Source organism: Typopeltis vanoorti, chromosome 20 (genome assembly GCF_054136105.1).
Source record: "Typopeltis vanoorti isolate ZY-2024b chromosome 20, IOZ_Tvanoo_1.0, whole genome shotgun sequence".
Classification (NCBI taxonomy): Eukaryota; Metazoa; Arthropoda; class Arachnida; order Uropygi; family Thelyphonidae; genus Typopeltis; species Typopeltis vanoorti.
The window spans coordinates 45492650-45508994 of NC_143568.1; the positions used below are offsets into that span (position 1 = coordinate 45492650).

At 35.8% G+C, this 16345-nt stretch overlaps 1 protein-coding gene across 1 annotated transcript in view; it reads left to right on the plus strand.

Moving 5' to 3' along the window:
- Positions 1–16345, plus strand: part of Rbsn-5 (Rabenosyn-5) — a 201752-nt gene that overhangs the window by 145894 nt on the left and 39513 nt on the right. Inside the window, exon 9 of the mRNA XM_090410078.1 lies at positions 4087–4173. Within this exon, the coding sequence (XP_090266204.1) occupies positions 4087–4173 (87 nt within the window). The remainder of the gene's footprint in view (positions 1–4086; positions 4174–16345) is intronic.

Sequence of the window (16345 nt, forward strand, 5' to 3'; positions counted from 1 at the left end):
AGGCCTTTCCGACCAAAGGGCTTCGTTTATACTGACTGAGCTACAGAGGCTGAAGGGTCATCTAGAGCAGTGCTTCCCAAACTGTGGGCCGTGGCCAATGAAAACAAATTTAAAATGTTTTAAGACTAAGTGTGCCATGTCAAATGTGTATATAAGATGCTAAAAATGTAATATTTGCATTTCATTTTTGCAATATTTGCTGTGTATGTTTTGTATTGAATATAAATACAATAAATATTATAATAATATATGTCTGTATTACAATTTTTTTTTTTTTTTCAATGGGGCCGTGAAATATTTTAATTTTTCCAAGGGGTCCTTTACGTAAATCTAGAGGAACAATATCAAATTGTATACCTAAGGTAAGGAGTATTAATCAGGTAGAAGTTAGATGGATGAGTAATATCATTAAGCATGAGCTGCAGAAAAAAAATGCTGTGGAGGATATATAAGGAGAAAGGTAACCAGCAAACTCACAAACAGTACAATGGTCAGGCAAGAAAGGTGAAATCAAAACTAGTCGAGCAGGCCAAAGAAAATCCCAAAGAGTTCTTTCATTATCTGGCAAGTAAGAGAAAGAATGGCTGTGGAAAAATAATCCTAATGAGTGCTGATGGTCATGAGATGACAGAAGCAGGTAAAATAGTTGAGTTACTGAGTGACCACTTCTCAAGAGTATATCATGATGTTAATGCTATGACATGTGTGATAGAGACTTATGTTGGAACAGAGGTTCCAACATAAGTCTCTATCATAATGAATTAGAGGTTCTTAGGATATTCATCATGAACCATGGGCTTACTGCCCGTTGATGTCTGATGCCTTCTTCACTATCTTCTTCCACCTTTCTTTGTCCAGTGCACAGCGTCGCAGTTTCTGTGAATCCATTTCACATCAGTCCTTTATGTCGTCTATCCGTTCTCTGTATGGTCTACCTCTTCTGTTTACACCATCCATAATGCCAAACATTATTATTATTTGATACCTCCAGGGAGTCCAAAGACTCATCGAGGGAGGGCACCAGATCTACAACTCCGTCTCCACCATTCATTCACAACTGACCACAACTACACCAACGCCATCTACTGCTTACCACTACTGGTATTTCCACAGACAATTACAAACATCCATGCCCATGGCAGGATTCGAACCCGCAGCCCTTTGGCTGGAGAGCAGATACACTATCCACTCAGCCAACCAGGCCGGCATGAATGTCTTTATCTTCCAGTCCTCACTCATTCTGCTGATGTGTCCAAATAATTGCAGCTTCCATTTTATGATCTTCTGCATTAAATTCTTCTTTGGTTGTATCTTCCGATAGAGCCCTTCATTTGTAATTTTCTGTACCCATCATATTTTCAGACTCTTTCTGTAACAAGTTCTTTCAAATGCCAAAATTCTTTTTCTTGATTCCTTATTTATCACCCACGTTTCAGATCCATACAGTACACTGCTAAAGATGCATGTTTCCAGCACTCTTAGTTTTGTTTGCAGGCTTATCACTTTACTTTTCCAGATGTTATCCATGGCCTTCAGATTTATTCTTCCCTTTGCAATCCTGATCTTTATTGCTTTTTTATGGTCCAAATCATGTCATTTTACTTCCCAAATATGTGAATTGTTCTACATTTTCTATATCAATTCCATCCACTTGTATCTTTTGTTCATAACAAGCCCAAATCTCTTTCCTTACTCATTTAACAGTTTCGATGTTTTTTGTAGTTCTCTTTTGTCATCTGCAAATCTCAGATTGTTAATTCTCATCCCATGTACTGATATTCCTTTTGCATCTTCCTGCATTTTATCCATTGCTCTTTCTAAATGTGTGATGAAAATGCTTGGTGATATTGGGTTTCCCTGTCTAGTCCCTCCACTTGTTCTAAACCATTTCCTCAAATCATTACCTATTCTAACTGCTGCAACTGCATTCTTATACATATCTTTTAATATAGCTATTAGTTTTCTATCAATTCCATATGATTCTAGCACTGCTAACGCCACTTTCTGGTCGATACTGTCAAATACCTTCTGAAAATCAACAAAGCAAATATATATGTTTTTGTTTTTTCTCCTAGCTTTCTCTGCTATTAACTGCATTGTCAAAATCTGTTGAATTGTACTTCTATCTTTCCTAAATCCTGCTTGCTCGTCTGCAAGGTATGCTTCCAGTTGTGTTATCAATCTTTCTGTCAGTATTGCAGAATCTTAATGTAAATAAAGCTGTGGGATTAGATGGGATATCAGCCCGCTTTTTGCAGGAATGTACAAGGAAACCGACAATGCCTCTGACTAGGGTTTTTAATTTAAGTCTCAGCTCTGGTAGAGTTCCAAGGGAGTAGAAAGAGGGCAAAATAATTTCCTTGCATAAGGGAGATTCTAAGACTTCAGTAGCAAATTATAGACCAATCAGTATTTAGAACTTGGTGGTAAAAGTACTGGAAAAGTTTGTCAAAAAGAGAATGCAAGAATGGCTGGATAAAAATATGATACTCTATGAGGGACAACATGAATTTGTGAAAGGTCAGTCATGCCTTAGTAATTCACTAACTTTTAATAATAGAGTGACAGCTGAGTTGGATAAAGGAAATTATTGCATGATGATTCTGCTGAATTTTGCAAAGGTATTTGACAAATACCACATGGAACTCTGTTATGGAAATTAGAACAAATGGGGATGGATATGACATTGGTTATCTGGATAAGGGGGTTGTTACTGGACAGATATCAAAAAGTGGTATATGGAGGAGCAGAACCAGGCAAAAAACAGGTGACTAGTGGTACCACAAGGTTCATTGTTAGGACCACTGTTTATTTTGTACATAAATGATATAGGAAATATTCAGTTGTTTGCTAATGATACAAAATTGGTGGAGTAACTTGTGAATCAGCATAATGGGGAGAGCTTCCAGGATGATTTAAATAGGCTGTCAGTATGGACAAAAGATAATGGGTGTGTTTGATGCGGAGAAATGTAAAGTTATGCATTTTGGGACAAATAGATTACAAGCTGTGTACCACATTTGATGAAACTGTACTCTACGAAATGAAGCTAGGGATTTAGGAGTAGTAGAGAGTGTTGAAATTTAGAGGCCTAATTGCTAAGGTAGCTCATAAGGGTACTTGGCTATTGAAGAACACACTAATAAGTAGAGATAGAGAAGTTATTCTTTATAAAGCCTTGATATGTTAAAATATGGATTACTGTGCATCGGGGTCTGGTCTTCTGGGTTTCTTGGGGATGGGGAAGTGATTGAGAGGATTCACAGGTGAGCAACTAAGATAGTGAGTGGTCTGTGGAATGTTTCCTATGAAGATGGATTGAGGGCATGTGGACTGCAAAAGTTGGTTGATAAGCAAAAATAGGGGAGATGATAGAAACATTTAAGTTACTTAAGGACTTTATAGGATTGATGCAAGGAAAATGTTTTGGCACTTGGCTAGAGGAGACAGAATAAGAGGTCATTACTGGAAGTTGAGTAAAAGTGTGATTAGTAGTGATGTAAGGACTAGATTTTTCCCTTGGAGAATTGTGAATGAATGGAATGGGTTGCCAGAGTCATTTGTTAGTGCTTTGTCTGTTAATGAGTTCAAGGAGAGGTATGATAGATTGTGTGGATAGTTTGGGTCTCACATGATGAGTTTTTGCACTCCATGGAGGTGCCTGTACCTTAATAATATATATATATATATATATAAAATTTTTAACTGATAATAAGTTAGCCAAGTCTCATATAGAAGTGATGGGAGATTTTCTTCTGGAGAGTAAGAAATTGTCTTATCAACCATATAATTAACAAATACATTTAATGAATGGCATGGAGTAAGTGAATTGGTATCCTGCAATGAGTTCAGTAGGCCTCTAGAAGTAGCAAATAATAATAAGCCAAAAAAAAAAAAGTGACAAATAATTATTATCCAGCTTTTGTTATCTAAATAGAACAAATTTATATTATTAAACATTTCTAAATTAATAAACACATTTTCCTACTATAAAATTATACCTATTGCAGTGCATGTGTGACTTATATTCCACATCAATGTTTAGGTGTGAACTGTTTTAATAAATTTAAACAATTTCCTTTTCAGTACAGGAGAAACAACATATAGTCTGTCTGATGCTCAACAAGTTAGATTAAAACTGACCAAATTAGCAGAAAATGTGGATATACTTAGGTAATACCAATTACTAATATTTTTTATAAGCAAAGATTTATAAAATAACTATGATGTAAATAGCATGTTTTGAAAATGTTATATGGAAATACTGCTAACACAGATAATGAGAACATAGGTCAGGTTGTTTCAGAGAGTCATTTAAGCAAAAAAAAAAAAAATTGAATAGATTTAAGTTGTTCATGAACATTACAAGAATCTTCATCTGTTTATGCAAATACTTACCTGTCATTTTCAAGGTAAGCATATCCAGCATTTAATCTACTCAGAGGAAAATTTATAGTAATTATCAGCAATATTTTGATGTAGTGAAATCACTAATTGGTCTCTTGCTTGCAGAGTGAGGTAGCAAATGAAATTCGTGATATTCTGGGGCATCTTTTGCAGGTGGGAGAGGCTTAAATTTTGGTGTAGAATATGTAGACAGGTAACGTTCTGTAGACATCTCCCAAACAAGAAATAGAATAGATAGTTAACTTTTAAAGTATAGTTGAGTGCAAAAGACAGAATAAGCCTCTTGCTGCATAGTATAAGAATTTTTCAAGGAATTTCCAAGGCATGCTTGAATAATATAGTTCATAATTTGGAAGTACAAAGTTTGTACTTCCAAATGATGTTTGTGACTCAAAGGAAATTCCTAAGGCATCTATATTTATAGCACTTCTATAGCCATTAGAAGAGCATGGGATATGCATCCTTCGATTGGCAAAGACCTGAGCTCAATTCTCATCATGTAGTCTTTTTCAGTTGAGGGTGAGTTAGCCAATCTCATATGGGAAGCAGCAAGGTTTTTCTCCTGTAAACTCAGGTTTTACATCCCACACAGGGGCAAATTGGTGCCAAAGAACACAGTTAACAGACAAAAACTATTAGTGAGCAGTAAATTGTGTAGTGTGTAAATGGAAGATAATGACATATTGCATAGATTGTGGACAGTGATATGGAAGATCAAAGTGTAGATGGAGGTTGTGTAATATGTAATTCCCTCTTGCAACAGGACCTTGGATTCATCACATAATAATAATATATTTTCCTTTTATTAGTATGTGTATTTTGGAATTACAGTGGGATCCCCAACATTCAATGGCAATTCCACAAAAACTGATTGTATATTGAGAATATATGTTGAAACCAATATATATATATATATATATATATATATATATTCTGCGTGTGTGTGTGGTGGATCTCCCACCTATGATAGGCTGTGTAAACCTATATTACATTTAGTTAAAGTTGGCTGGCAAGGGAATTTATTTTATTTTATTTTATTTGTATTTTTCATTTACTTTTACGTAGTCTAGAATCCTCGTTCTAGAGACCAAACGTGGAACTTTTGCATTCACTTCTTCAGGCCTCCAATGAGGGGGACAGTAGTCTCGCATAGGATGATGAAATTTATATCCCACTTAAAGACAATCAGAAACATATCAGGATTTGAACCTGTTGGTTGGAGAGCAGCTGTTAACCACTTGGCCAACCAGACCAGAAATCAGTATGTTGATTTCATATATTTCATTCTAAACCTTCGACAAGCAACACATGAAACAGATATTTCTTACATGTTATACTTCATTTTTACATAAAAAATGAGTTGTTATTAAGGATTATTTAATATGTAAATAAAAACAATACATTGAAAAATACATTAAAATCATGCTAGGGAAGATATCCCCCACTTGAACCACAAGCTCTTGGATTTCAATTTTGAAGGCCTCATCTGTTATCAGCAGATATGCATCTCCATTCCTTACAACACTTGATATTTGCTGCTGGCTTTCAAGTGCACAGCACTGCTACTCACTGGTTGATGAAGCTTTAAGCTGGAGATCATCATTGCACATTTACAAATAAACATCTGTGCACCATGTCATCCTTTTATCTGCTTTTCCCTTATCCATATTAACAAAGGTCTTTCCATAATAAAGTATTATGCTGACATAATGGCTGAGACTCGTCAGACTTTAATATCAATGGTTGATATGCAATAATGCACTCATTTTACTCCATGTTTTTTTATCATGTCCTATTTCATTCTATTCAAATTTATTTTTAACTTGCACTTTGAGTCATGGTTATTAATTTCCATTTGTTTAATACTGAAATTCAAAAACTTATTATTTTAATTATAATTCAGAAAAATAACATTAAATTAATTATAATTCAGAAGTGTAGGTCAAGAGATTGAAGCTGTAGATGTAACAGAGAATATGTGTGAAAATGTGTACAAGGAGTAGCAGAAGATATGATTGAGAGAGAGAGAGAAAGTAAAGTGAGGATCAAAAAGAGCATGAAAGATGCAAAGAATAAAGTGTTGGATGTAATGTAAAGAGAGAGTTCACTTACATGGAGTCCTTCACAGGGCTTAGCATGAGTTTGAACAAATGCAGAAATGTGTGGCAAGGGATACAGCTGAGAAGAGAAAGAAAGGAGAGGCACAAGAGAAAAGAAAAGGATGCTCAACTAAGTGACTAAGGAAAAGAAAGGAGATGGTCTTATATGGTGATTCCATGATAAGCAGTGTGCTTGACACCTCTTATCATGAAGTGATGAAATTATGCTTCTTGTGCACGAAGATTAACAGTCTTAGTGAACTTATTAGGATGCAAAAGGGCAAAGTGAGGCCAGTTGATTGTTTTAGGGAAAACAAAGGACTTGAAAGGAGACAAGTATTTTATGAAGGAAGACATAAAAAAAGTTATTGAAAGTAGAAAAAGAGAAGAGTGAGAGAGTTAAGATAGTGATTCTGTTGCCATGGTATAACAGTGGTGAGTTGAGAAGGAGGGTTATGATTGCAAATGAGTTAATGCATAGGTTATACAGAAGGCATGATATGGAGTTTGCAGATATGTGGAGTAAGTTTGATAGAGGAAAATACTTATACGGGGTGGTTGGTTTGTACTTCAATAACTTTGATGTTCAGAGTCTAGAAAAAGTGTTGTTGAATAAAGTGAGATTGGAAGCGCAAAATCAGGGAAACTGGAGTTATGGGGGGGGGGGTGAGTCTATAGATAAAAATGAGGTGATGCAAGTGAGTGTAAGAATGCCAAAAAAAAAAAAAAAAAATGCTTAAGTTACTGCTGGTAACAAACCTATTGGATAGTTAGTGTAAAGCATGAGGATAATGCATACAGAACAAGGTGGAAGAACTACGAGGTGGTATCAAAAAGTTTTGAGACTAGGTTTGTAACACGACAACAGATGGCAGCGCAAGGCTGCAGTCACAGGGAGCACCTATCTTCATAAGTCAGTGTGCTAAAAGACATCCTGTGTACATCGGGAGCTGTGCAACCGATGCTATTCTGACCACCTGCGTTACCACATCTGCGATTTTATCATGGACAGCAAGTTAGAACAACGAGCAAACGTGAAATTCTGCATGAAACTGGGAAAATCTGCCACAGAGACATTTGACATGATTCAGCAAGTTTACAGCGATGCTGCAATGAGTCGTTCGAGGTGTTTTGAGTGGCACACGTGCTTCAAGAGCGGAGGAACATCACTCGAAGACGATGAGAGATCAGGAAGACCAACGAGCTCAATCCCCAAAAATGTTGAAACCATTCGGCAACTTGTGCATGAGGATCGTCGGAGAACACTCCACAACATTGCTGCCATTGTCAGTGTGTCATACGGAACAGTCCAGGCAATCCTCATGTGTGATTTGAACATGCGCCGTGTTGCTGCCAAGCTCGTCCCCAGACTGCTGACCCAGGAGCAGAAGGAACACTGCGTCGAAGTCTGCCAAGAACTCCGTCAGCGTGCCGTGGATGACCCATCCTTCATGTCGAGGATCATTACTGGGGACGAAACTTGGGTATACGCAGTGGTGAGCTATAAGGGGCTCGCGTGAGCCCTTTGTTAAATTTTTCTCAAATTTGCTGTTCCTTGTTGTTCTTTTTTATTTTTTCAAAAAAAATTTTTTTTTGAAACACATTAAGCGACAAATTCATACGGTAACCTAACAAAAATTAGCCTATTCGGCAGTGTATAGATTATTTGGAATTTTTGTTTCAACTCCTCTATAATGAATGCGCCCAAGTTTGATAATACTTTTTCCAAAATGCTCCGAGTTCCTTTATCACATTATGCTGGATATCAGCGATATCAGAAAATCTTCGTCCTTTTAGCGCAGTGTTCAATTTTGGAAACAGCCAGAAATCACAGGGAGCAAAGTAGGGTGAATAAGCAGGATGACCTAATTTGGTAATCGATATTTTGGCCAGAAACTCTCTCACAATGAGTGCACTATGGCTTGGCGCATTGTCATGATGGATGATCCACTTGTCAGGTCTTTTCTCTGATCCACAATTCAGGTCTTTTCTCTCTAAACGGAATCTCATAATCTTTTCAGAACCTCTAAATAGCATTGTTGGTTGACCGTTTGTCCCTGTTCAATGAACTTGTAGTGGACTATCCCCTTGTGATCAAAGACACACATCAGCATGGTTTTGAACTGCAAACGTGACATGCATGCTTTTTTCGGACGTGGCGAACTCTGGGTTTTCCACTGCATGCTCTGACATTTTGTTTCTGGATCATACTGGAAGCGCCAGGTTTTGTCACCCGCAATTACTCTCGGAAACATGTGCTTATTTGCAGAAAAATCAGTCGCAACTTGAACCTGCTGCTGCTTCTGTTCGTCCCTCAAGATCCAAGGCACAAACTTTGCAGAAATCTTTTGCATACCCAATTCTTCAGTTAAAATTACCTTGACTATTTCTTGATTCATTTACAATTCATCAGCCATTAATCGCACACTTAATCATCTGTCAGATTGTACCAAATCTCGCACTCTGTTCACATTTGCATCCGTCATTTTTGTTTTTGGCTGCCCACTTCTGGGTTCGTTGTTCACATCTTTTCGCCCACCTTTGAATCTCTTATGCCTCTCAAAGACACTTGACTTTTTCAGAGCATCCACACCATATGTCATTTTCAACAGCTTCAACGTTTCAATAGCAGTTTTGCCGATTTTCACACAAAATTTGATGTTAACACACTGCTCCAAATTTCAATCACACATTTTTATGCCAAAGTTTACATGCAGATCTGTATTGTTTTTGCAATAACCAACTAGCAAATGGCTCTATCGGTGTGAGATTTACGCACATATTAGTTAAAGATGTACAAACATGATTACTCATGTGACTCCAACCAAATCACCACACTGGTGACATTACGCGACCGTTCTCAGAATTAAATTGTCACACCTCAAACTATACTATATATTTCTTATTCTTTTCAGCTATTTTTTTGTCCACTGCTGGACAAAGGCCTCCTCCAGTTCCTTCCACCTTTCTCTGTTCTTCGTAATGGTGGACCCATTTTTCCCCAACAAAATTTGACAAATCGTCACTCCACCTTCTTTTAGGATGTCCTCGGTCTCATTTCCTTTCTTTTGGAATCCAGTTTGTTAGTATGGTAGTCCATCATTCATCTTCTCTTCTGGATAGATGTCCAGCTCGCTTCCATTTTAGTTGCTTGTGGTGAAGAATGATGTCAGTGATACGACTCTGGTTTCTTATCTTTTAATGTGATGCCTAGCATCAGCCTCTCCATTTTTCTTTGAGTTGTTGCTAGTTTATTTGTCAGTGCTTTTGTTAGAGATCAAGTTTCACAATCACATGTGATGACTGGAAGTATACACTGGTTAAATGTCTTCTTTTTTTAACAGAGTGGGACATCATTGTTTTGAAAAATGCCTTTCAATTTTCTGAATGATGCACTCCAGGCAAGTTGAACTCTTCTATTTATTTCCTTTTGGAGTCCAAAGTTTAGATCAATGAGATGGCCTAAATATGTATATGAAGAGACTTTTTCCAAGAAATTGTTTTCTATTATTATGTTTTTTGGTTACAAAATGATTAAACATTATTTTAGTTTTTTCTCTGTTTATTTTTAGGCCAACTTTTCTGCTTTCATGATAAAGGTCTTCTATCATTATATTAAGAACTTCTGGAGTGTTTGCAAAAATTATGATATCATCTGCATATCTTAGGTGTGTTAAGTTTCTGTTATTAATTTTCATACCAAGGTTTGTCCACTTTATATTGTTAAATATTTCTTGAAGGACTGCTGTAAAGATTTTGAGTGATAGTCTCCTTGTGCATAATGAGCCATGGTGAAGTTGATACTGAGCAAAGAGCTGGCAGGAAGTTATAAAATGCATCTCCCAAGACATTATGTGGCCAGCATGGAAGATTAGGCCACAACCCCTCCACTACAATGCCAAGAAGAAAAAAGAAAGGCCACAAAGCCCATAATGGACAAATACTGGATACGACTAAATTTCTTCAACTATATGACTACTCTGATCGAAACCATTTATGGAGGTCAGAGCATGATGCAGTGAGGAAGCTTTCCCAAATAATAAGCAATACTGGAATAGCCAAAAGAACTCATAAATATAATAGTAATCAATGCAATTCTCGTTTCCTCTATATAGGAACATTTAATTGTCGAACACTTAAAGAAGAGGAAGACCTTTCCATCTTACAGCAAGAACTAAAACATATTAAATGGGACATCATAGGCTTAAGTGAAGTACGCAGGCAGGATGAACATTTAATAAAACTAAAAAATGGAGATTACTTATACTATTATGGGAAAACAAAAGGACAATATGGAGTAGGATTTCTAATTAAGATAACAATTACATACCTTATAGAAGAATTTAATTATACAGATGAAAGAATAATAGAAATCACACTTAAAATCAGGATCATCCAAATATATGCTCCCACCTCATCCCACACTAGTGAAGAGATAGAAGCATTTTATGACTCACTGCAGCATACTCTAGACAAAAAAGGAAACAGCAATCAAACTTTACTATAGTAATGGGCAATTTTAATGCCAAAGTAGGTCATCCCTCTTACCAAATGGACACAATAGGACCATATGTATATGGTATAAGCAGCAACTCAGGAATGGCTCTTACAGAATTCTCTATCAGTAACAAGCTTTAAATTTTGATTACATTTTTTAAGAAAGCCCCCAAAAGAAAATGGACACGGAGAAGTCAAAATGGAGAAATAAAAAATGAAATATATTATATACTGTGTAATAATAAAGAAATAGTCCAAGATACCTCGCTCAGTACTAAATCAAGTAAAAACAGAAAGCGACCACCAACTGGTGAGAGCCAAAATTAAATTAAAATAAACCCCAAATTGGAAAGAAAAAAAAAAATCAAGAAGTTTTGACTTAAAACCTATTGAAAACAAAAACCTATTGAAAAACAAAATATTGGAAAAGGATTACGAAGAAAAACTCGATCAAAAACTAGTTTTAATAAACTTATTTGAAGAAGACATAAATAAAATAAGCAAAACCTAATAGAAGTAATAATCTCAGCAGCCAATGAATTCAAAAGCAATAAACAACAGAAAGACCAGAAACATTCAGAGGAAACCTTACAACTACTAAAAAAAGAGACAAAATATGAAACAAGACAAAAACTTAACTTCTAAAATAGAATATGCAGAAATATGCAAAACAATAAGGAAAAAGATGAGAAATTAAAGATCTTATAACACTACAAAAATAAAAGAAACAATTGAAAACAATAAAAATATGAAAATACTAAGAAAACATTTATCAGTTGGTAAAAATCAAATAACTGCAATAAAAGATAAGAATAGAACTACAATAAGGAACCAAGAACAAATCCTAAGCAGACTAGAAGAATTTTATAAAGAACTCTATAGTGATTCTTCAATAGATAAATCAAATATAAATAAATCTTCCCCATTACATATGGAATTCATCCCCTCATTCACCTCGGATGAAATAAAACAAGCATTAAAACAAATGAAAAATGGAAAATGTCCAAGTGAAGACCTAATTCACATAGAATTAATTAAATAAGGAGGAAACAACATAATTTACCATGTCACAAACTTAATAAATCTATCGAATTATTTGGTTTTGTGACCACATTTTTATTAAAAAAGACTTTTTTTAAACTAAACAAGTACTAAAAAACAAACCCGACAAGTTTCGTTAGTCTGATGACTAACATCTTCAGGAGTAAAGATAACTAACAGTTTAAAGCACAAACTAAAGAAATAACGAAAAAAAAAACAAGTTCATTTGTTGGTATTATGAACATCAAAAAGTTTGTTAAAAAACCGAATAACAGATCTATACAACCATTAATACGTGTTAGCTGGAAACAATGCTATTTGATATCGTGTTCTGTGGTTAACTTTCACTCTGTCCGAGGTCTGAACTGGGTAAATTTTTGATAAGCGCTGACCAAACTTGATTTAAAATCAAACCTTGATTTTTGTTGCATTGCGTAGGAATTTTGATCATATTTGCTGCCTCTTTGAATTTTCTTTTGAAACAGTTTTTATCAATGTAGGACATGTTTGTTCTGTCCCAGAGTACATCATGACCAGTAGAAGTTGTGTGAAATGCCAATCCAGACTTATGTTCTCTCTTTTTTTGTACGTCCTTTTGATGTTCGCTCATGCGGATTTCTCCTGATCTCTCCGTCTGGCCTACGTAGCAGATGCCACAGGAACTGTGAATATTGTAAATTCCTAGTTTTTTCATTGGGTGATGTGGAGGCTTCGGAGAATGAAGAGATTTTGATATCTTTACAAGTGGTAGGAAACTTGTCGAGTTTGTTTTTTAGAATTGCAATTAGAGGATTGCATCATTTGCAACCCTCTAATTGCAGCAAGAGTAGATGATATTTGACCAGAAATGCTCAAGTATGGAGGTATAAAAGTTTTACTAGTGGCTGCACTGCATAGTTCAGAAGGCCTGGACAGAGGGACGAATTCCAGATGATTGGGGTGGAGCTCTCATAGTACCCATATATAAAAAGGGAAATAAAACTGAATGTGAGAATTACAGAGGTATTTCATTACTGAGTGTTTCTGGTAAGATATATGCAAGTATACTTGAGAAACAGTTGAGAAGGAGTGTGGAAGAGAAGCTTGGTGAAGAACAAGCTGGATTTAGGCAAAATAGAGGCTGTCAAGGATCAGATTTTCACTTTACACCAGTTGAGAAACATGGGAATATAACAAAGATCCTTATTTAAGTTTTGTTGATCTGGAAAAGGCATATGCCATAGCGTTAATGGGCCATTATATCAAGCAATACTTAGCCTTTATTTGAGTTGTAAGTCAGCAGTTAGAATTGAAGGGAGTACAGGAAGGTGGTTTAATGTTAAATCTAGTGTCAGACAAGGATGTACATTATGCTCTCTGTTATTCATTATCTATATGGATCATTATCTATATTTCCCATTATGAAGGAAAGTGGTATTAAACCTGATATCAAAATTGGAGATGTTAATCTCAGCTCTTTGCTTTATGCAGATGATGTTATACTTCTAAATAAATCTGCTACAAGTCTGCAAGAGTCACTGACTAAATTGAATTACTGTTGTAATAGATATGGTATGAAGGTCATCATTAAAAAGACAAAGAAATTGAAAATATGCAGAAACATGGAAAATATCAACTGCATGATGAATAGAAAACCTATAGAACAAGTAATACATTTCAGCTACTTAGGCATGATTTTTAGCGAAGATGGTGAATTAAATATGGAAGTAGACAACGGAATCAACAAAGCTGGTATGGTAGGAAGTCAACTGAATAAATGTATATGGAATAAGAGAGAAATTAGCCAAAATACTAAATTACCTGTATACAAGACGGTGTTCAAACCAATTTTAACTTATGGATCTGGGAGTTGGGTTAGAAGTAAAACACTTGACCAAAGACTAGAGTCCGTAGATATGAGAGTCCTGAGAAAGATTTGGAGCATGAACAGATGGCATCAGTGGCATATCATGTTAAAAATGAGGCTATTAGGAAAGAACTTGACATTGTCAGCATCCAGGAATGCATTAGCAGAGCTAATCTCAGGTGGTATGGTCACTTAAACAGAATGGGCAAGGAAAGATTAGCAAAACAAGTGTTCTCTGCCAGGCTGGCAGGAAAACGACCTAGAGGAAGACCAAGATATAGGTGGATTGATACAGTACAAAGTGCCTTAGATGATAGAAATATAAGATCTGATAATGTTGGAATCTTGACAAGTAACAGACTGATTTGGAGGAAAATTGTAGATAGGGAGTTAATAATGATGTAAATTTTTCATGTAGTACTATCATATCCTGTACACCCCTTGAAGGTACATGTCAGGAATTTGATGATGATGATGAGTTATTCCTTTTAGTTAGAGAATCCTGGAGACTAGCACTGGATGTGTTTAGGAGTGCATCTGCATAAAGCAAAGAGCTAAGTTTGATATTTCCAATTCTAATATCAGGTTTTAATGCCACTTTCTTTCATAATGTGATCAGGAGCAAAAAGAGATAGTAGTACTTGTGGGCCCAAATGATTTAAATAGTTTTATAGTATGATAGAGGATGTGAAAGAATTGCTGGGAGAAAGGAATAGGAAAAGTGAGAGTGGAAATTGCTAGTTTATTACAAAGATGTTCTAGTACTGAGTTAAGGACTATGATAACAAATGATTCAATACACATGCCATGTAGAAGAAATGGGTACAAGTTTTTGGATGTATGGAATGATTTGATGGTAGAAAAAACTTGTATAAGAGGTATAGCCTGCACTTGAATGGACTTGACATCCAGAGTCTGGAGAAATTATTTATTGGGATGATACCTAATGCAGTGAGGCAGGGAAACTAGATTACCTTGGGAGGAATACTGTGTTGTAATGTGAATATGTGTATAAATTCAGCTACAGTATGCAAACATGATAATGTTTACATACTGTAGATAAATAAGATAGATAAACATGATAAATATCAGTGAACACAGTTATGAATCTGGTGAAGGGGTTGATCTGTTACACTTTGGGTTTGGACTTATTTGAATATGTTTGGGGATGGATAAGAGAAAGTTGCCCAACTGGGCCAAGCAGATTGTAAGCAGGGCTCCAGAAATACAACTGAAATCTACCAGCCACAAAAAGTTTTACTCGCACAAGATATCTTTACAATGTTTTTAAAATCTAAATGCTATGATGACAAAGTAATACATTCTTTAATTCTCATAGTATATTAGATGTAATTAAACAGAAATATGCTTTCCTTTAATGTGGGTTTAAAATGTATGCCACAACACAGGTCATCGCAACTCAGTTTGTGTTTTCTTTTGTTTATTGTTCATATTAAAAGGTGAATTTACATAAATCATCCATAAACAATAATTTAATAGGAAAGAAAACTAAAAAAAATCAAGCTTTAGATATCTACTCAAAGAGGCCAGAGTGGTTATCTGAATTTGGGGAATAATAGGCAGCATGGCTCGTTAGGAAAATTTTGAGCCTAAATAAATTGAACAGGGGAGGATTGAATATATTGAGCTTCACTGACATGAGATGTCAGTTCTGATGAATGCAAGAGTGCTGTCCTTGTGGCAGAAAGAATTGTAAGGTGGAATTTGGGCAGTTGAGCTGGACAGTAGTTGTTGAGATCATCAGCTGAGATTCTGTTAGGAATAATGTCTGGTTTGAATACTGTAGGTGGTAGTGCACTTCGTTTAAATTGCTATTGAAGCCATTAATGCTCACGAAGTGGATATTATTATTATTTGACCTCCAGTGGGGTCAAGGAAAGCCATACATCACCCACACCAGCTGTCTTCACTTCTCTTAAACTCATTCACGCTAGATGCACTCACTACTACAACAGGCAAACCGTTCCACTCAATCATGGTTCTATGAGAGAAAAATTTAGCCTTATCCCTTTCCTAACTGTACACAAACTTAACTTCCATGGCCTCTTGTCCTATCTCCACCTTCCATATAATGAAAAATTTTATCAACTGATATCATATAATATCTTCTCAAAAGTTTATAGACCTCTATCTTATCATCTCTATTTCTTCTGTCTACCAGTGTCTGCATTCCACATGCTTTGAATCTATCCTTAAAGGTAAGTTGAAGGAAAAGATTGTCTTGGTTGTTGCAAATGATTTGAGAGGCAAGAAGTATTCCATGAGAGAGGATGTAAAGAAGTTGTTAGAAGAGGTGCACTGAAGAGCGAGAAGGTGGAGATTGTAAGTTTCCTACCGTGCTATGGTAGAGGCGAACTGAGGAGGAGGGCATTAATAGCCAATGAGTGTATATTTAGATTGTGCAGAAGGAATGATGTAAGATCTGTGGTCTGTG